Here is a 22,915-nt window from a genome sequence, read left to right on the forward strand (position 1 = left end):
AAGGCAATGACCACTACAAATATAAAAACATGGTCTCAGTTTCACATGCCTTCCCGTATGGCATTATCTTTTCCAGGCTATGAGGTGCAGATATATTGGTGGATATAACTTACCTGAGGTAGCTACATTATTAATATTTTATTATTAAATTCACACCTTTAACAGAAAAATTACAGTTTTCTTACGTCTCTGTGGAACAGGCAGTGTACCAATACAGTGCTGCCAGATATCACAAGTGTTTTGGTATTGAAAATATTTCTCTTCACACAAATAGGACAGCAGGAGAAATGAATAGTACTCAGTAACTTGATCAAGGTCACACAAGTTTATGAAGCATATGCAAACATATTGTGGTCCAAACTCTAGAATAACCACAGACTATATTTCAGCTAGCACGAAGTCATCCTTAAGTCAAACTGCAGTAACTAAACACTTAAAGATATTTAACTTACATTAGTATTTTCTCAAATATTATATAACAGCTATCACTCACCTCAGTCTGACTACTCAGTGAGATTTGACAACAACCTATCAAATTTTCAAGCCAGTTTTTATTCATTGTGTAAGAGCTTTTTCTGTTTTCATATAGTCTTTAAAATTTTGATTTAGGACAAAGTTGCTAAAAATAAAGCTCAAGACAGATTTTTCAGTATCAGTTATTCCAACATGAACAAAAGAAGAATATAATAAATATTCTATGCCTTATAGAGTAAAATTTGCATTAAGAAAAAAAAATATCCATATTAATCCAAAGGAAACGCTGCTTAAGTGTTCTCTCTCCAACTCACTTCCCTACTTACGAAATACAAATTATTTTTAGATAGAGATTGTTCTGCCTCTCTGTCAGTTCTTGCCTTTCAACTCCAATATAGTCTACGTCATGAGGTCTGGAGAATATCTACGAGATAATAAAGTTTTTGTGAAAAAGGTGGCTGAGCAGCAAGCCAAATAATATTCTCAGTGACAGACTTATAGAAACCAGTCAGTTATAAACTGTTTGAAGGTAGTTACGTTGCTCAACCCCCATTAATATCCTGGTTATTATCCAGGACTGCTACCTCTTACCTGCTTGGGACGTCATAGAATTAATGAGGGGGAAACAGCAGAGATTACTGTGATAGGGAGATGCAGGGCATGTAAAACCACAACTCTGTAGGAACACAAGTTTCCCCTAACAAATCATGTTCTATAATCTTCCAAAAAGAAAAATTAGTATATTGAGGAAATGACATGATCAGGCTAAGATGTCCTACAGAGCTGAATAGGAAAACATCATGTGTCAGTTCAGAGAGAAAAGAAAGGGTCCTTTCCCTGCTGCATCCTCTCTCAGAAGAGGTAGAGAGATATACATTGAGAAATCATAGAATGGTAGGGGTTGCAAGGGACCTTTAGAGATCATCTAGTCCAACCCCCCTGCAGAAGCAGGGTCACCTAGATCAGGTCGCATAGGAACATGTCCAAGCGGGTCTTGAAGACCTCCAAGTAAGGAGCCTCCACACCCTCCCTGGGCAGCCTGTGCCAGGGCTCCATCACCCTCACAGTGAAATAGTTTTTTCTCATATTTAAGTGGAACTTCTTTTGTTCCAGCTTCATCTCATTACCCCTTGTCCTGTTGTTAGCTACTATAGAAAAAAGGGATGCTCCAACCTCCTGACACAATAATAATAACTGGAATAAAATACTACTTTCTCTAGAACTTATGAACATTCTTTACAGAAAACACTTCCATTTGAATGATAAATTGGGAATCAGAAAAGACACAACAAGGGTTTACATGAACTATCAATCACGACAAATAAAGATCACATTTTTTAAATGGATTTACACAGGAAGTATACCAATAACTTTACCTGCAAGTAGGCAGGAAAGGTTTCTTCAAGTTTGTTTTTCTTTTTTCTGTAACGCTTTTTTATTTTCTCAGTGCTTTCAGAAGCTGGAGTAGACTCCTCAACTGCAGTGTCTGGCAGCTGTTCTGTCCAACCTGAAAAATAACATCCAGGTACAAATAAATAACATACTATCTTGCTCTAAAGGCACAGTGGCAGCATATCTAACACATCTTGCTACTTATCTGGCTGCCTGAGTTTACTGAACATCACTCTGAATGTATTCTGAAGGTGGCTTTTATCTAGGCAGTCATGAACTGCTATTCGATCATCTGAGCTCTGTCAGTGAGAAGTACCAATATGCTGGCCACATTGCTGCCTTCTTGTACCTCACTGTCTGAAGACAGACTTTTAACTTTCCTATCCCCAAGCCACCTAAGAGTCTGGCAATCTGAGAGAAACTAAATGTGCCATTCAATAAGACATTGGAAAGACAATTCCACTTCAGTATCATCTCCAAAATCATCAATATCAAGTTACATAAGAATCATTTTCATTTTATACATCAATTTTTCTCAAATGAGAAGTTAAAAACTTTTTTTTAAATCTGAGAAAAGACTGCCATAAAAATAATGAGTAAGCTAGAAAAAGGAATCTATGAAGAAGCCCTTCAAGAAAAATAACACATTTATTCAGCTATCCTAATCCAAAGTGGCACTGTTTTTTCTAATAAACACAAAAGCACACAGTGCTCATCAGTCATTCAGTATTTTATTTCAACAGATCACTGAAAATACTACAGGTAAAAGAACTTTTTAAGTTCTGCTCCTTCCATCTTGCCAAAACTAATTACATGGAGTTAATGGTCCTGGAAAGTTACTTAAGAAAATGTATTATTGTGGTAGTAAAATCAGCTCTGCTTTGTACTGTTGTAATCTCTTGCGCCATATTCAGAGAACAGGGAGTAGAAGGAGGCTCAGCAACACTGTGACCTCTGCATTGTTTGAGAGTGAGCTTTTGTGGAGGAAGGGGGTGGAAAATGACAAGAGTAGCAAAAAAACTTGGTACGGCTGATGAGTACTGGCAGCTGAGAAGAAGGCTCTCAGCAAGCTCTGATGATTTAAAACACACAAAGATTTTCTGAATTATTTTTTTCTTAACAAGCAATTGTGCCTGAGCAGACAAAAAACAAGTTCGAACTTTTAACTGGAGAATACTTGTTTAAGAGTACTGCTTTTTAACAATATGCATTGTACTGTTAACCAGAACTGGGAATTAACTTTTTAGCCTTTTTTTTTTTTTTTTTTAGCTTAAAGGAGCAGATCCCTATAGAAATGCAAAACTTTAAAGGAATATTTTCAGTGCTACCTGAAACAACACAGTATACTACACTGAATTAACATTTACAAAGCAGAAAAACATAGCTGTAATGCTAATATTAAAGAGAAAGCAAGCACTGTATCTGGATAGGGGGTCTAGTTAGAATATTGGCTTGCAATAATAAAAGAAACATTTGTTGACTTCATATAGTAGTTCTACTAATGCAAACAAGGACAACATTTAAATATTAGCTTTAATACTGCCCAGATACTGTAGTAAGGATCCAGTCTCCACCATATTGTACAGATACGTAGCAAGACATTAATCTAGCTCTAGAAATGTTAAAAACACAATAATTAAACAGACAGGAAACGGGAGAAATCAAGAGGCCAGAGTCTTCTGAGATGATATCAGCCAACTTTTAGAAGCAGTTGTCTGCTCCTACTGACTTTATAGGAAATAGGCTGTGAACTAAACATATTCCACATCTCACCTTCACAATATCTCAATATTTTCTAAATTAGAGGGTGTGAATATATCCAGATGGATGAAATAATTCAGTTTAATCACCCATAGCAAGCAAGAGAAGGCAGTCCATAAGCAAAATCTGACTTCTTGTTAGGTGCTCAATCTACTGAGTATTACAATGTCAGAGGCATAAAAATGGCTTTGCTATGAGAAGACAAACTAAGCAGAATAGGACTCTTCAGCCCTAGAAAAGACATACGTCTAGAAAATTGTTCTGCTTTACTAATGAATATGGAATGAGCTCTTTTAAAAATCATCTTTCACAACATAAAATGTGAGGGTAGTTTATGAAACTCAAATATTTGGTTTAAAACAAGAAGTTATTTCTTCATGAACTCATGAATATAGGATTTTCCAGAGCATAAACAGATACGTTAAAATATCAGACACATCTATGGAACATGGAATGTTAGTGACTACTAAAACCGATGGTGCAGAAGACACTTCTGGATCAGGACTAAATCTAGAGTAAGCTGTATCAGAAGGAGGATTGCTCTAAACTTATCTCATTTTTCACATTTTTTTCTGTCTTGTACTGGTCAAAGCTGGGCTACACTGAGCTCTGACACAATACAGTCCTTACAATCCTCACTATTTATCACCCACAATAGCCTGCAACTCATTGTTTCAGTTTCTTCGTAAATCATGCGCTCTGCTGAAATTATAAGTATGCAGGAATGAGTATTTTCAGTTGAATTAGTAAAGGCATCATGAGAAGCACAAAAAAACTTTTCCCTTTGTAGCACTTCTCTGGAAAGGATTGGATGTTGGTGAGTTGCATGACTTCCATTGCGTTAAGCAGGAACAAAAATTTAAAACCAAGTTTCTTCACTTACCTTCATCTCTGACAGGTAACTGCTCAGAAACAGATCCAGAAGAGTCTTTCCTGGAGAGAGATCTTTTTGTCTTCCCCTGCCCTGTACGACTTCTCTGACGTACCATAAATCCACCAATACCTAACAAGGAAGCGAAAATTGGTTAAAACTATGTTTCATGGTAAGAATAAGAGCCAAGACTATTTTGCAAGTAAGGACAACTACTGCATCTGTAGAGATCTAAGAACAAATCTGAGATACTTAAAGACTTTAATTCAGTTTTACAAAACATTTCTGAATTTTAATGTGTTGATGGGTGTATCTGTAATTATCAAAAAGTATTGGAACTTCAGGATGGTAAAACATCCACAAGATACTCAAATCAATAGCAATAGTAAGCTGCATAATGAAACACAAACCAAACACTTTCACACAGCTTCTGACACACGCCAAGGTATGTGATATAAAAAACCCAAGTGGTATCTCAGTAGAGCTTATTGTCCTGGGTTCAGTTTTAGCCCTAATGAATCAGAGCTTCTGCCTGAATGCAGCTCAAGTATTTCTGCACCCAGGACACACAGTTAATCACAGAATCTTAAGGGTTGGAAGGGACCTTGAAAGATCATCAAGTCCAATCCCCCTGCCAAAGCAGGACCTCCTAGAGTAGGTCACACAGGAACTCATCCAGGTGGGTTTTGAATGTTTCCAGAGAAGGAGACTCCACAACTGGGTAGCCTGTTCCAGTCCTTTATCACTCTCACAGTGAAGAAGCTTTTCCTTCTGCTTCTTTGGAACCTCTTATGTTCCAGCTTGTACCCATTGCCCCTTGTTTTATCATTGGACATCACTGAGAACAGCCTGGCTCCATCCTCCTGACATCCACCCTTTATATATTTGTAAACACTAATGAGACCACCCCTCAGTCTCCTCCAAGCTCAAGAGTCCCAGCTCCCCCAGCCTTTCATCATAAGGGAGATGCTCCATTCCATCATCTATGTGGCCCTGCACTGAACTCTCTCCAGCAGCTCCCTGTCCTTCTGGAACTGAGGGGTCCAGAACTGGAAACAATATTCCAGACGCGGTCTCACGAGGGCAGAGTAAATCCACAGATGAATATAATTAAGAGTCAACTGCACTAATAAATTAAAATAAATTAATACATCCAACAAACAAGCGCATTAAAATCCACTGCCAGAAGTCATCTGCAAGTGTTAAGTAAATTACTCTTGTCAAGTATTTCAGAAAATAATCAAGATATCTGCAAAAAGTTCCCTGATGTTCAGGTATTGCCATATCTAGATACATCACGGGTCTTCATCAATTACATAAACATGGAATGTTCTCCTATCAAGTTGTGAATCAATACGAAGTATAGACTTGAACTACTAACCAATAATTAAAAGCATACTAAATGCAAGTGTACTGTTGAGCAGCAATCTTTGGAGGTGTATTTTGCCAAGAGGACTAAAAATTATTTTTAATTGTTTTAAAAATCTAAAATCAACAACTAGCAGTAGAATATTTAGGAACTTCATACTATTTCTAATTATTTTATTTTTAATTATGGAGAAAAAAAAAGTGTTAAACAGACAAGGGACACACAATCATATAAATATTGTACCCTACCAGGTCTATATGGTTTTCGCTTCCTTTTTTTAATCCCATCAGCTCCTTCTGCCACTTTGGTATCATCATCCACCGCTTCTCGTTCTGGGCTGGAATCTGATTTTCCATCACAATCCATAAGATCACCTTCTGCAGAAAAGAGGCAATGGTAACTTCAGCTGTGAATGGCAAAGAAGATATTTTTCACAAATTTTTACACCTGACTGACTTTTGGGAAACTGATGGAGAATGACAGGTTTTTCAAAGGGACGACACATACTCATGCTCTCTAAACACTTTTGGGAACCTCAATCTATCTAAACACAAAGACACGGCATGTACATACACTTCCCGTCAGATGATGTCTACATGAAACCAGAGAATAAATGCTATAGTTACTATATGTGAATCTAAGGAATTCCTTTGACACTCCTTTCAGAAGCCTGTGCTGTGGCATTTTCTAAGTGTCTGAGCAATTTCTAGCCGTACATCGAAGAATATAGATCCAATTCACCATGCAAGATACGCTTTGTTTTGTTTACCGTCCTCCTAAGTTTTGGTTGGTAGGGGTTTTTTCTTTTTCCTGAGAAGGTAAATTGGAAAACAGCAGTCTGCACTTGGAAGGTAATGTTTAATGACTCTCAGTTTAGAGGGTTCTTGACTTGAAGCCTTGTGACTGACTGAAATCAGACTTACCTATGAAGAGTAATTTGACTTATATAATAGAAAATTCAGCCTAAAGTAATTACTCAGCCTTGAAGACTATAATTTTGAGTTAAGGAGTTTATATTCTGTGGGAAAGGAGGGTAGAAACAGATGTAAAGTATGATGCCATTAAAAAGCCTTTGGTGTTGAGGAGAGAGGGAATTAATTCTGGTTTTGATACCCCTAAAATGTCAATACAAAAATGACTTTACATCTGCACTTTATTGTAAAGCTTTTGAAATGTTAAACATACTCTTTGTCCTTGAAATGATACCAGAATTCTGATTCCTTGCTTTGGATTTAGGTGTATAATTCTACACTGTCTAAATCCATATACAATTGTAAAAGGGAGAAGTGCTGTTATATGACAGAGTTGGACTCTTTCATATCACTTCTGCTATGGAAGAACTACAACCTCTGCTCTTCTACAGGCTGGGTCACAGACCAGACTTTCCCACTGAAGAGACTTTTCTGAGTTCTACCAATAAAGCTGGTGTCTTGGCAAAGGCAGTCCCCCACTGACTCCCACAGCTAGTTCCCTCATCCTCTTAAAGAGCATGGCTGAGCCCTCTTTGCAGCATGTCCACATCTGGCAGAAGAGAAAGCTCCCTGAGTGCTAATGTGTCCTGCTACACAAAGCAGTATGCCAAATGCTAAACCCCACAGCAGTCCTTCCCATTTTCTTTATAAAGCGTAGCTTTACAAGTAGTAACAGAAGAGCTATATGAAGTCTATCAAAGTTGAAGTTCCCAAAGCAAGTTGAACATTCAAGTGGACTTTGAAACGTGGAACACCTGATGAAACGTCCAACCTGACAAAAGCCTATAAATGAGACGGTAACAAATTACCAAGAGCTTGGTTTTCTCAGATACAGTCTCTTTTTCTACCACCTGGAACTTTGGAGTTGAAGTAAGGGTTATTCCCGTTTGCCTGCAATTACTACAATATGTTGTCCCAAAGCCCTAGCACTTCTTTACTCATCCAGATGCTCATACAAAAATTACAGACATTCAGAGAACAGGCTCTGATCTACCCTACAGAGCACAAGCAGAGCTTCCAGGAAACCCAGCCAATCCACCACGTATGTGCTGTGCTGGTACCATCACACATAGGAACATGCTCTAACTCTCAAAAAAGGCAATGAAAGGTGACGAAAAGGAAAATTAAAGTCTGTGGAAGCTTTGTCTCTCCCTTTCATAGTCTGCTATTACATTTATATATCTTGTTATCTAGTTGAAAAAGGACACCTATAAAAGCCAACAAGCAGATAATGAAGTTAGACAAAGTTATATAGGAAACCTGCACATGTTTCTAAAAGTAAAGATGATTAACTACTGAAAAGGAACAAAGGAAATGGTTAATTCTTTACCTTGGTGCCTACAAACCAAAATCAAAAGCTTGTTTTTGCTCTCAACAACTCATCTGATGGACTATTTGAAAGTATGAGATGAAATTTAGGGGTCAGTGTAATGCTAAGATAATATACCAAACTCTGTGAATACTGAAGAAAATGAAAGAAAAAACAGTTAACCATTTTCAAAGGTAATAAACAAATAAAGGGAAGTTATTAAAAAACCCAAAAGACTTCTAGTCAACAGTAGACAGTAAGAATGTGTCAATCAAATAATGGGAACAATATGTAAACCAACAAGTTAATGCTGAAACTGCACTGATAGTTAAACTACCCAGTCATCTCAAGTACACTCTCTCTATCTCAAAAAAGCTTCTTATGACATTTAATCTGATTAACAACCAGGCAATGTTGCATAAACAGAAAGCACTTTAGATTGTGGTAGGGTGGAGTGCCTCTGTTCCTCTCCCAGCAGACACTTCCATGACTAATGTAATGACTTTGACACCTGCCATTTCAGTAAGCCTTTCCCTAGGCCATGGATTAACACCTATTCTAAAAACACACTTATCAGGATGTACAGCCAGACTATGGCAAAGAGGACAGGAGAATGGTACTGCACCATACTGGCTGCTGTTTCTAGTGTTGAAGAGCAGGTATTTGAAGAGTGAGGTTGGTTGCTCTCACATGTTTTTTTAACTCTTCTCTCCCACCTTTGGTCTCCTCTGGCTGGGGCTGCTGTGCTTGCTCAGCTATAAGGGAAGCAGATGAGACAAGCACTGGTGGCCCCGGGACACGTGGATCTTTGCTTCATATCTTGATTTGTGGTGAAGAAGCTCTCCCAAGGACTTCTACAATTGACTGAAATGTCATCCCCGATACAGAGAGGTGTTTGGGTAGGCAAGCACTAGCCCAGATCCCTTCATCTCCCATCAGACTTGGAGGCCACAAAAACACTGTTCATTTTTTTCCTCCCTCATATCCCTACATGGATATCCAACTCTGCCACCCGTAACCCTTCTGGAGGACTCTACATACAGCATCATCTACTTAAACTACAGTAAGACCTAGAATCCACTTCCAAACTAATATTCTATCTTTAATTCTGCTTTGGAGATGAGAACAAACAAAATGTTCATTTTGTTTAGGAAAACAACAAGGAAATCTTTCTTTTCCTTGGACTCTCAGGTAAGACAACTTATTTTCATAAGAAGAAATACTCTCAACAAAGACATTTTTACTCCACTTTCCTGTTTAAATGCCAGTGATCTAGACAGTGCTTTGCTGAGCCAACATTACCACTTTCAAACAACATTTGCACTAAATTTGAGAGCCTTAAAACACACTTGTACTTGCTGAGTGCACAATATTTCCCACAGGTAACCCAAATATTAGACAACAAGCCAACTACTATTTCCAGTGTTGCCAGCCTTAGAAAGGTGAGTTTTCCATAGAGTGTTGCCAGCCTTAGAAAGGTGAGTTTTCCATAGAGTGGATGACCCATAAACAGAAAAACAGCAAGAAAAATCCCTGAAATGAACAACAAGCCGTGTCTATACTTCCAAGTAATTTCCATAAAACATTCTGTACCAAACATATGAAGTTCAGTATAATAAATAATAATGAATTGCAGGGATGTATGCAATATGCAAATGCACTGCAATGCTTCCAAGATACAAGACGTGTCAAAAGTAGACCTCTACCTCTACTGTCATCCATCTCCCCATCTCTTGAGTGTTCTGACTGGGCATCTGGGGGTGTCTGAAGCACAGCCACACTGTTCTGATTTATAATCTTCAGTTTAAGCTTTGGTTTCGTCCGTTTTCTTCTTGGTACTGTAACAGTAAGGCTCTGTAACTGAGACATGCCCGATTCTGTCAAGCAGACTCCATCCTGGGTGTATGTCTTCGGTGGGTCTATGAAAGTTAAATGAATCATAACAGCAATATAAAACTCATTTACAAGTCTTAGATCTTTAGGAATAGCACTTTTAAGAGTTAGTAGTCCACATGTATGGAGCTGATTCATGAGTAAAGAAACTGGAATAAATAAAACAGATATCTGATACTGTCTTACACATTGTAGTTACAGATTTATAATTTAGAATCTGGTGTCAAATCCAGCAACAATCCATTATATTGCTACAAAGCATCAAGAACTCACTAGAATGAACAGTTTGATTATGAAAACTGGCACCTTGTGGGATATTTCATTGTCCCTGGAATGCACCGAAAAGTGTGCAAGTCTTACTTGGTCACTCTGTTGCTTACTGGCCAAAGACTTCATCCAGCCCTCAGCACTGTACCTTCATCTTATTAATGACCTTAAGCCTCTCAGAACTCTTGGTAACTGAGGCAAGTAATTAGCCCTATTTTACAGGCAGACAGAAACAAAGTTATGTCAAGTGAACTGCTCAAGATCTCATTGGAAATCATAGGTAGAACCCAAGTCTCCCACGACCTGCAAGACCGCTTCCTCCTACAGTCATTACATGACAATTGAGCCTACTGGTTAATAGTCCTTAAGTCAACATGCAGAAAGGTGCTGTCACCTATGCTGAGTCCCTGCAAGTGGAGGTTTGGGAACTTTCAAGGAATTACCAAACAATGTAGAGGCTGCAATGGTGCTTCTGCTCTTTGGAGCCAATTAAACAATTATTTGATTACACAGTTTTTGAAAACATATAAACGTCATAATATTTGTTCCCTTTAACCAGAAATATGTAGCATCTCACATCTCAAAACACAGTTGGCTCTGAACACAGTTCTTCCTAGATGACTGTTTTCTCATAGTGAACTAAAAAAGAGGTTTTGCTTTAAAAAAGCATACTCTTGTTCAGGTTGAAGATTTGAAGAGAACCTTCTTTCAGAACTATATTTGCGTGGTGTCAAATGAAAAAAAATCTGACATGACAGAAGCTGCCCTAACATGATGGAAGCCACTAGGTACCATCATTGTAAACAGTGGCTTGTCAAGATCATAAATTCCTGGCACAAACCAGACAAATACAGTAAAGTTGTGTCCTCCTAAGGCTCGAGCTTGTAAACGTTTGTGTACGTACTTGATTCAGCCCCTCTGTGTTATCACTTGTAATACTGAGGCAAGCAACTAAGTCTGCAGGATCAAAGCATGATTTAAAGTAATTATTATAGGGCAGGTATGGCAGGCAAAAGAGAAGAAAGAAGAGAAAATGAGGAGAAAAAAAGAAACGCATGCTGCGGTAACTGAAGGATAGTTAATGTCATGTTATATAATCATAGAAAAAGGATTTTTTTTGTCTCATGTGAAAATATGCCCTTAAAATATGCTAAATGATGAAAAATTAAAGCATTTACATTCTTTACCTAGTTCTTTTGATTTTGAAATAATTTGAGCTCCAACTGATGAATCACAACAGTCCAAAGAAGGCACTGAAAAATATAAGGAAAATAATTTCAACTTTTAAAAGTGGTGACTTGATTTAAACTGAAACTAGTAACTATTTTTCCTTCAAATAGTTCTGTTAAACTTCCTAATTTACACTGCTGAAAACATCCACTAGCACCTTTAAAATAAAAGTGCTTTTCAGCGTCACAGAAGATGTGACTACAAAACAAGTCTGATAAACTGAAGTTCATAAACTGAAGTTCTCAAACTTCCTAGAGCCAAAATGGCACTGAACTCAATGGCAAATGATCTTATTCTACTGGACCATAGGCAAATGAATACACTGGATCCACTGAATTGGAAAGTTCCTTCTACGCTAGTCATGACATCCAGGTTTTGCTGGGATGGGAAAAAGATGGGAGAGCTTTGTGAATTGGGTATAGTCCACTGTTGTATTTCCCCAAGGAGGGGCAGGCAGACACCAACAGCTTTGCACACAAGACTCTAACTGTGTCTGTGTCATCAGGTCTCCTGTACAATAACACACGAGAAGGCTGATACATCTGAGAACAGATGATACATGACTTGTTCAAGATTGATAGGTAATTCTTATTCAGGATAATACTGATACATGGAACAACAAAAACTCAATTTAAAAACTACAGCTTGTGTGCTTCAGAGAATCACTGGAACAGTGTGACTGAACAAAAAAAATCATCAAAACATCGTACAACACTAGGCTGGTGCTGTTCCAGCTAGAGATGCTCTTCCCATCTGCCTTAATTACAATAACTGTAATCACACTTCACTAACCTGTGATGTGCAGACTCAACTTTTAATATTAGTAGTGACTTTACAGAGATTATGTAGTCAAGGTAAGCTAAGTGAAAATTAGAAGCTTTTATCTCACAAACACTGAGAGCTAGAATCAGAAAACTTGTTAGTTTGGCACAGTTAGGATTACCATACAGGCAAGTTTATCCAAACTTTTTTCTTTTTCTGCCTAGAAATCTTATCCACACAGAATTTAGGACTTAGACAAACATCTGGAGTATTGACTTTGCATCTATCACAGAAGATCAGACCACTGAGGCAAAGCACCTGGGGGAGGTTCAGTGTTTCTCTGGTATGTCAGACCAATGCACATGTGCTGCTGCTGACCATCTCACATACAGTATGGGAGCTGAGGCGAAGATTAGGAAAAGCACAAAAGTCTCCAAGTAACACTTATGTGCTAAATATAATAATGAATATGAAGTCTAGAGGATGCTTTCTAAGTATATGAAAAAAATTAAGGGAAGTGAAAGTCTGTCTTCAAAAACTATAGTCCTTTAAAAATTTTGTGTAAGGTGTAGCTGAAGTATATGGTATAACCTGCAGAAAAACAATATTCCATGCAATTCCTAAATGAAAGCAGCTTATGAGAACTACTGAAGAATGGATACAAAAGAGTGGATAAACTGAAAGAGAGATAAACTGAAAATGAGACTTTGAAAGAGACACTGAGCTAGAGATACTCCAAAGCACTGAACTGAAACAACAGAAAAGAAGGCAGATTGTAAGAAATACTCAAAACAGAATAAGATGTCATCTGTTCATTTAATTGGTTATAATCTACAAGATGTTTTAAGACAGATATATCAATTATTGAATTGGAAACTAAGATAAAAAATTCAGAAAGACGGTGAATAGGAACTTGGTTCAGGTCAGCTTGTGAACACTTTAGCTTTGGAGACTTAATGGAGTTGAAATAGTCAAATAAACAAGCTGATAGTGACAGAGGTGAGGCCTTAAGAGACCAACTTTAAAAAGCTGCACTAACAAACAGTGTTTGAAGACAGTATCAAACAGACTTCCAGAAAAGGAGCTAATTAGAGTGCAGAATTAAGGATTAAAATCAATAAAATGGATAACAGAAACAAAGTACTGTTAGAGAAAGACTCTTCCAGGGGAAAAAAACAATAAAAATGGAACAAAAAAAGTGCTTTCTGAAGTTCAACCAAAATTATTACTTATTTGTAAAAAGATTTTAACATGTTGAACATTGTCCAGCATTTAGTAGCTTCTGCTGAAAACAAATAACTGCACAGAACACAATACAACGAGAAGAGACACAGCTTCAAAAAGAAAGGGGGCTGCCATATGTAAGGCTGTAATAAAAAAAGAACAATTCTAGGAAGAAATTAAATCTGCACAAGAGACAGAGTGAAATGGGTGATGTAGAAACACAACATTAAGAGGTCACTATCAGACGCCTGAATAACTGTATGGATGGTGCAGGGACTTCTTTAGAGATAAAGTCAGTTACAAAAACATCAGTGCTGACATAATGAACACGTCAATAATTAAAAAAAATAAATCAAGCTTTTTATTTAACATATAGTATTATGTTACTTTTGTATCCTGCACATGTAAAGCATATAGAATCAAGTTTCAAAATGAAGAAAAATTGGATTCAGCTCTTCATGAAAATTGTACAACAGAGGCTCTCAGCCATAATATGTGTATCACTGGCAGCATTGAGCATCTCTGAGCTTGTAAGTGACATAAATCCCTTGCTGCCTCTGTGGGCATGAACACACACATACAGGCAGAAACTATTACCAGATTGGTTGTAACTAGTTGAAGAAAACCAGCCAGAGCTGGTCTCTTTGCCTCCTGCAGAGAAAATAAAATGGGACCAAGGGAGGAGAAAGCTGCAACATGAAGATGGGGAGAGGGTGGGAGAAAGTGAGGAAAGGATGAAACTTGCAGATGGAGCACGACATGCAAGAGCAGATGACAGAAAGGTAGAAGGGACAGGGAGATGGTTGAGAATTGTCTAGCAATGTAGATGAGAGACGCACATACCCCTCCTGAATGTGATGGAATTGCAGCACAGAAGAAAAGCTGCTGCTACCTAAAGCAGCTGCTAGTCCACCTTTATGCTAATATTCAAGCAATCAAAATCAGAACACATTCCTATAGGCACAGTAATATTCTGAAGTATATGTTATAACTTGAGAGCACACTAAAGAGAATCTGATGAAACACTGATCAGAGATGATTATTTCCAACATCTAGTAATGAAGGTTTATGCTATACTACCTTGGAGCAACTCTTAGTACATTCTGGCATTTGATATCTTATATATATTCAAGAAGAAAAAAACCTATTATCTTTTATTTCTATTCCCTGAAGATGACTTTGTAAGATTATCAGATATGCATCTGATGCTCTTAAGATGAGATAGGGAAGTGCTGTAACAAATGTATAAGTTTCTATTTTCTGAAGTGAGGAAAATGGAAGCTCTTGCTCAATACCTACATTCTAGAAGTATTTTTACCAACAGTAAACCTGCAATGTACTGGTAATTTACTAAGTTGAGGGGCTTTTGCTTCTTCTACAAAGAATGTAGTTAAAAAACTGGTAATAATACTTGCAACACATTAATATCCTCTGTGATACAAATGAGAGAGCAAGAACCATCCCCATAAGCAACACACAATATGATACATTTTAAGAAGTTTCTACTATTATTTGCTTCTCTATGTTTATCAAATGCTAATTGTTCTCTCTTTGAAACTAAAAATTACAGAAAATTTTTGAAGGACTTATAGAAGAATTAATGAAAGATCTAAATATTTCACATATAAGTACATGCAAGTATTTCTATGAACATGCATTAAATGACACATTCAAACATGCAACTGGGCATATGTACATGTGTTGAAGTGATATTATATACATCGAGTTAAAATATGAAAGAATAAGCAGAGAAACTTGTCTTATAAAAAAAGGTAAAAAAAAACTGACAGGAATGCTTGGAAACTCCCTAACAGGTCTTGCAGGACTGGTTCCTATTCCTTGAAGACAAACCTAAGCAACTCAACTTCACAAAGGTGTGAAGGAAGGACTAACTCAGAGGCCAGTTTATGCTTGGAAGTGAAACATCTCTGATACCATCCTGTGAAGTTCTACAATCTCATATATTTTGGGCTTTCAATTTTCTCTAAAAGCTAGCTCTGTCAGATTGAAGGAGATAGGTACAGACAGTACTTCTCACTTGGAGCCTTTCATTTTAAGTATACAAAGTTTACTACGAAAATAAGCAAAAACCTGTGTTGTATCTGTAAGTTTCTTGGTTCTCCCACTTACAAAATATCTTTTTTGAATCTGCAAAAGCAGATCCCAAAATCAAATGAGCTGTAGAAATACAAAAGTATAAGTCATTCTTCTAATAATGATGAAAACAGTCTACTTGGAACTGCTCAACAACTATTTGTAGTTGCAAGGGACCATATAAACCTTCAAGGCCAGGTCTGTAAGTCATAATTATTCCCACACTGTTATGAGGACATGCCAGCATAAAGGGACATGAGATGTTGTATTGAACTTTTCTCAGAAGACCTCTCAAACACATGCCTCATGATATCTTCAGTCTTAATGAGGAAAGTCAATTGTACTGACGTCTCCTTGGTGCATATCAACATTTCTTGAAACATGTGCTTATTTCTTCTACCTTCCTCTACCACACTCTCACAATACCCCCAAAAAAGAGTTAATGTGAACACTTGAATGTGCTATTACACTACAAATGGGTACAGATATCAATGCTCTGTTAAAAGTAGCAGACTGAAGCAGAAACTCCGGTGAGCTGACATGCAGAAACCAGACCTGAGATACCACCCTTGTAGCAAGACCATAAATCACATAATAGGCCAACCTAATTGCTGACAGGCAACTCACAATAACGTTAACCAGTACCAGTCCACGGAACCAGATGCTTAAAAACAGCAGTAACCTCAGCTCCTGAAGTACAACTGCTATAGAACTGCTACAGACTAATGAGGAAGTTCGTATATATATTCTTTGACAATATGTATGGAGAAGAGCAAAGTTCATCAGAGAGAACTATACATTTTAACTTACAAGAAAGCAGTAACTCCCAAGCAGGAAAATATGGTGAATTATTTTAAAGACAGCAGCTAGGGAGGGAAGTACTGGTCTTAAATACTGGGAGAGCTGAGGGAGCGGCATTAATAGAATGTGAGGGAGGAGGGGAAAAATGCTTATATAGACTATCGTTGCAGCTATTGCTGTTTCAGACAGCCTCAAAGTATCAAAATACAGAAAGTTTTTCTGGTTAGAATTGATTTTCAGATTCTTTGGCAGTTAATAACTTTAGAGAACTCGGCTGTCTTCCTACCACTTGACAAAGTGAGATGCCTTTTACTCTTTCAATATCAAATACTTTAAGTAATTTACTCAGATTATCTTCAATAAATCTACCCAGAATTCCGCCTGCTAGGTTTTCTTTGGCTTTGCTGACAACCATAAGGGCAAGAAAGAGCTAAGGACACATCCAGAAGGGCCCTTAAAATAAACATGAAAAATCTTACTTCTACCATGAGCCAAATCTCCAACTAGAAAAGAACCGTTAACACATTCTTAAACCTATTTATTGCAGTGTGCAATCCTGCCATTGGTTTCAGTTGTCTTCTTACCGTTTGTTGGTGGTATGTATGGCCTACAAATGGTACAGTCAAAACCCATATCAGCTATGTTTTCCACTTCCTCCTCAGTGTTTAAGTTCTGACAGATTGCATGCATCCATCTAGAAATTAAGTGGGGGAAAAAATACAATTTAAAGGAAATATGTGGTGTTTGAGGAGACCCAAATATCAATCTATGGTCCAAGTTAATGTGAAATACGTGTTTAGTTTAAATTCTTTTCAGGAGAAATGATGAATCAGGTTCTCCATATACAGCACTCTCCTACAGTGGTGTTGTATATACAGTACCAGATAACCTATTTCCCTTTCACAAAGCACATATGTCTTTGTAAGGTAATTTTCTCCCTATATTGCAACCATTTTAACCACTTACTTGACACAATGGAATCTAGATTTAGCCTCACAACAATAGCCTCATGAGGTAAATTGGGTTTATATTTTTACAGATGGGGAAAAATGAGGCACATAGCGATTAATTAATTTGCCCAGAGTTGAACAGTTAAGTCCGTGGTACAAGCAGAAATGAGTAAGAGACTTCTGAGACTCAGACCAGTGCTCTTTACCACAAGACCATTCTCTTCATCTTTATGCTTTTGTATTAGGGGGAAAAAAATTAAAGTAAGTCTTAAAAAGAAAAAAATCCCTGTGAAATAGTAAAATCCTTACCGATCACATTGTCTACACTGAATGATAAGCTCTTCATCCCTGTAAGTGCGACAGCAGATTGGACAGGTAGACAAACTTGCACAGGGAGCACACTGTGTGTAATTATTTTGCCATTCACATCTTAAACCTGGAGAAGTTGCTCCACAGTGTCTGCACCAAACACACCTACAGAACAGACAAAACGATTACTTTCAGTTCATAGGAAAGTTATTTTGTGCTTTTCAAATCCTCCTGCTTAGAACTGGGTGAGTAATTAAGTTTTAGATCACTAACCATGAGGGATGGAAATTCATTTCGGGTCAAACAATACCATTTTCATTCAATTGAAATATAATGCATATTATGAACATTATTGATACTTTTTAAAGAAAGTTCCTAATTAAGAGTTCCCTTCAATCAGCAAAAATAGGCAGGTGGGTGTTTGTAACAGCTCAACAGGTCAAAGGAATTCCTGCTTCCAGTTGCCACTCACTTTGAGATATGAAGACTTCACCCTGTGAAAGGTCTAGAGTTTTTCTGTTTCACTCAGGTAAAACAAATGGTTTTCAAGGGGCTTTATTTTGAAAATAATTTTTAGAAGCACGCACTCATGTTTCCAGCTGAATGCTGGAATGAACATTCCAATGAACGTAAATTGGAATTTTTGTTTTTGGCTAGGAGTTTCAACAGAAAAAAATTTCTCACTTCTACTCAGGTGTATTTTGGCATGATGAAACAGTATTAAGAGGAAGTAATAGTTTCCCTATTGAATTTATGATTGAATTAAACATTCCAAAAGTATTTTCTTTGCTTTATTTAACACACAGGACTTAAATACAATTAAAACATTACAGCTCAAGTGACACTGCAAACAGAAAGTGACAAAAAGAAACAAAAGAGGCCATCAGTCAACCTTTCTGACCCCAGAACCAGACACACCATTTGCACTTCCATCCTCCCTTTGGAACTGTCTGCAGGGGTGGATCTAAGCAGTATGTGTGGTAGCTGATGTCGCAGTCATCGCAGAGCAGCAGCCTGCCTGGATCTGTTGCTTTCCCACAGGCTTCACACACTGTGCACTCCAGGCACCTCCAACCTTTGCTAAGCACCACTTTAGTAATCTGCAAATGGCAAGGTGAAAATTATTTGAAAATTGCTCTATAAAGTGAGATCCTTGTACAAATTAAAGTCTAGTGGCTAGTGGAGCACAGGATGCTCTTCTGTGCACACCATCTACATCACAAGCAGCTGTTTATCAGTTAGACCTTCTAAAGCTTCAATAAATAGCAAAGAACTAAACAGGAAAAAGTGTCATTACTGACATCTTATACTATTCCAGAATATAATTTCTTTGGATAAACTACGATATCAGAGAATATATACTGTGCTAGATCTACATGTAGGGTAGTTTGCTCCTTATAGAAAGAGCTGGTCCTGTAGGGATGACTGAGAACACAGAGGTGCTTTTTTTCAGCTATGTAGTAAAGCTAGGATTCAGGTCACTACAAATCCTATATCTTTCCTAAATTATCTGTGATAATCAGTGCTGAGGTTTTAGTAATCTGAAGTAAACAGTTAACTTTTTGTAATTAATGTATAGCATAAGAGTAGTTATATAAACACAAAACCAAATTTCTAGTGGCATGAAATACACATATGGCATTTTGTAAAGTACATTTAAAGTTTTGTGACATGTTTAAAAATATCCAACTTCTACATAGATGTACTTATAAACTGTACGGTGTACATATTGCAGTAAATAGCTTATTTTATGCTTGCTAAGTCATCTCATACCATTCAAATTGAATTTTCACACATTCTCTCCTAAACTAATGAATGCAAAATGTATTAATTAACCACAACAATTGCTGTCAACTCTGATAGTCAACAGACAAGTTGAGTCAACTAAACCTTATGCCCCTAGTAAATGAAGATGAAGTCTAATTTTTTCTTAGTTTTTAATTCTGCTTGTGTTTAGGTTTTAAGCTTATATCTCAAACTGTTATTTTAACCAACTGCTAGATAATCAGTGCTATTTATGGTTGCAAAATTACAAAAAGGTTAATTTCTCTTGAGGCAATGCATACTATAAAATGACATTTAATTAAAGTCTTTCACAAGTCGCATACAAATAATGGTCACATTAGCTGATGAATATCTAACAAGTTAATGACTCCCCTAATTACCACAACACTAAAGGCAGCATAATGTTATTAAAGTACAATATGAAAACAGTGTAATCAAGGAATTATTTATTCTTACAAAAGCACTCACCTTAATACTGACACAGTATGGATGGTAACACTGACCACATTGAGAACAGGCAAGCAACCTGCCCTCAGCACCTTGGCCAAAACTCCCACAAACAACACACATATCCTGAAATGATAGAGAACAGCAGATTTTCAACACATGTGGGGCACTAAATTCTAAAACTCCTAACTACAAAATAATTTAACTTTTAACAAGGACATTCATTTACTACTTTATTAATTAAAAGCAGAGAAACAAAATGAAAATACAGTAATTATTATCCCAACCTGATGGAGAGTGAACTTGTCACTGTTAGAAAAGAGGACCACTGTATTATGCATCGAGTTTTCTTCCTCGTCTTTATTAGATGAAATATCCATAGTTGTGACCTATTAAAAAAACACAAACCATAAAATAGCAAGCACAACAGATTTTCTGAGATGTGAGAAAAGATGAAACATTTCCTCTAAATATATTAAGTTTTAATGGTACCCTAGAATACAAGCCTCACAAATATTTATTCATACACTGTAAACTTCAATAAAAAGCTACATTCCTTCATCAGTAATTACTATATTAATTCACTGTCACATCAGTACAAGCATCATCACTACTTCAGTTTCACACAGGCACCCTCTTCCTCTCCTTTGTTCACCTTTGCATGTTAGCCCCACTGAATTTGAAAATGGAAACAGAAGGAAAGAAATAGTCCAAGAGAAAAATAAAAAAAATCGCTAAGGAGAAATTGTCATACTGTGACTAGTCTGCTCTGTTCCCTACATATAAACACAGAAGTTATTCTCATCAGAGAGTTAATTGCAACAACACAATTTGAGTATGAATTCAAAGAACAATTGCCATATTGCCTAAAACATGGTTTAGCTAATGTTCCAAGTATGTTAGAGGAATAAGCAAGAGTTCTAAAATTATAAGAGTTAAAGAAACTGCTTACACAAAGTATATTACGAGGCTTATCTATCTTGCCCATAAAAACATGCATTGAACTTGAAATGCCTGTTTTGCACTCAGTCCATAAGCTCTTACTGTATGTAAGCAGTTGTTCTCCTTTTGATCAAGACATTGTTACTCTGACTTGCCCTTTATTAATTCAGTGTGTACATGTAAATAAGCTTTTCAGGAAGAAAAACAAGTGTGTCTGACTTTCATGGAAATCTTGCTCTGCAGAATTTCATATCCATGAATTTAAATTAACAGGTCTAACTGTCTACTTTGCGAACCAATGGTGGCCATAGAAATATGGAAAATAAGAGCACGCAGCTCTCTATATAATAAAACAAATGCATGATAGAGAAATATAACTTTATCAGCTGTTCTGATTTTATAAATGTGCATTATTTAAAATACAATTTAACTGTTACACAGATATTTTTATTTAAATGATAATTTCAATAGTTTACAAATCCAAACATCACTCCAGAGACAAATGTAAATATCATGGTAACAGTTCCAGAAATCCTCTGATACAGTGTTGCTGAAAATCAGCATTTACGGAGAAACAGCTAAAAAAGGGATACATTGTTAATGGGTTTTAATTACTGTATGGTTGAGAGCACTGCAGCTGTAACTAACTAATTAACCAAGAAACACTCAGAACACCTCTTGATACAATCAGGCAGGGATTTTCCCACATGTTTTTCCACAGATTCCAAAGGTTCCACAAAGTTCTTGGCAGTGCTTGCCCATAAAACAGAGCAGAATTTGAAGCACCGAATCATTGCAATTTTGGTGCTTCTTTAATGCCAGCTGTGTCCCAGCTTGAGTTAACCTGTAGCCACCTTCCCTCCTATTCCCAAGATATACCACGATATTTCCAAATTTATGTGGTCAGCCACTGGTCATGATTCCATTCTGAATATAATCAGTTTGTGCAAAGACACTGAAAATACTCACATTTCAAACACTTAACTGGAAAAACTCTGGTCTCTCAGCATTGCTGCCTTCATCTACCCTATCAAAAAGGCAGTCATATCCCTATTCTAGAGTTCTGAAGCTGCCATGTACTTGACAAGCCAAACGATCAAATTTCTGTAGGAAGTTGTGGAAAGTGATGTCTATTTTGTTTATACCAATTTGCCTAACTCAATATCCTCTGTTCAGTTACAAAAAAAAAACCCCAAAAGAGTTTGTTCTAGAAAACTCAGTTTTGTTTGTGCTTTGTAACACAGAATTTTAGTATAGTTTGTGTTGGAAGGCACCTCCAAAGGTCATCTAGTCCAATCCCTATACAATAAGCAGAGACATCTTCAACTACATTGGGCTGCTGAGAGCCTCTTTCAGCCTGACTTTAGATGCTTCCAGGGATGACTGCCACAACCTCTCTCAGCAACCTGTCAGTGTTTAATCACCCTCATTGTAAAAAAATTCTTCCTTTTATCTAGTCTGAATCTCCCCTCTTTCAGATTAAAACCATTACCCTTCGTCCTATTGCTACAAGCCTTGTTATGAAGTCTGCACTAATCTTTTTTGATATTGAAAAGGTGCAACGCAGTCTCCACAGAGGCTTCTCTTCTCCAGGCTTCTCTTCCCCAACTCTCTTAGCCTGTCACAGGAGTGGTGATCCATCCCTCTGATCATTTCTGTGGCCCTCCTCTGGACTCACTCCAACAGATCCATGTCTTGCCTGTACTGAGGACTAAATAATTATGTGAATGTCTCCAATTCAATAAGGTATCTATGACTGCTTTCTGAGGTCACAAATACCAGAATATTCCAAGAAATTATTATATAGGCAGTAAAACGTTGCACAGTGCTGTATAAACTCAGACTATGTAACAACATGAAAAAGCAGATTTTTTAAGGAGAGTTTGAGGCATTATTTCATAAAGGTTTAAAAAAGAGAATGTTCTTCTCTGACCATGAGGAACAAGATGCTTCTCAGAATCTGCAGGGCTGATTGATAATCAGACTTTAAAAGGAATGTTCAAAGAAGTCTAGTCCATAGCATGAAAAAAAAACCTGTCTGTAGTCCAGATTTCCAATTGTTTT

The 22,915-nt window shown here is 37.1% G+C and overlaps 1 protein-coding gene across 13 annotated transcripts in view; it reads right to left on the minus strand.

The window, feature by feature from the left end:
- Positions 1 to 22,915, minus strand: part of KMT2C (lysine methyltransferase 2C) — a 208,107-nt gene that overhangs the window by 49,284 nt on the left and 135,908 nt on the right. For 11 of the 13 annotated variants that reach the window (XM_061996228.1, XM_061996240.1, XM_061996232.1 and 8 more), the window contains 10 exons: positions 20,197 to 20,298; positions 19,931 to 20,035; positions 18,596 to 18,777; positions 17,678 to 17,842; positions 17,003 to 17,112; positions 11,495 to 11,560; positions 9,854 to 10,066; positions 6,116 to 6,244; positions 4,511 to 4,630; positions 1,851 to 1,981 (listed from right to left, as the gene is read on the minus strand). In XM_061996228.1, coding sequence (XP_061852212.1) covers positions 1,851 to 1,981; positions 4,511 to 4,630; positions 6,116 to 6,244; positions 9,854 to 10,066; positions 11,495 to 11,560; positions 17,003 to 17,112; positions 17,678 to 17,842; positions 18,596 to 18,777; positions 19,931 to 20,035; positions 20,197 to 20,298 — 1,323 coding nt within the window. The remainder of the gene's footprint in view (positions 1 to 1,850; positions 1,982 to 4,510; positions 4,631 to 6,115; positions 6,245 to 9,853; positions 10,067 to 11,494; positions 11,561 to 17,002; positions 17,113 to 17,677; positions 17,843 to 18,595; positions 18,778 to 19,930; positions 20,036 to 20,196; positions 20,299 to 22,915) is intronic. The other 2 variants (XM_061996235.1, XM_061996239.1) reach the window with 2 other exon arrangements.

This window comes from Colius striatus, chromosome 5 (assembly GCF_028858725.1).
Source record: "Colius striatus isolate bColStr4 chromosome 5, bColStr4.1.hap1, whole genome shotgun sequence".
Lineage (NCBI taxonomy): Eukaryota > Metazoa > Chordata > Aves > Coliiformes > Coliidae > Colius > Colius striatus.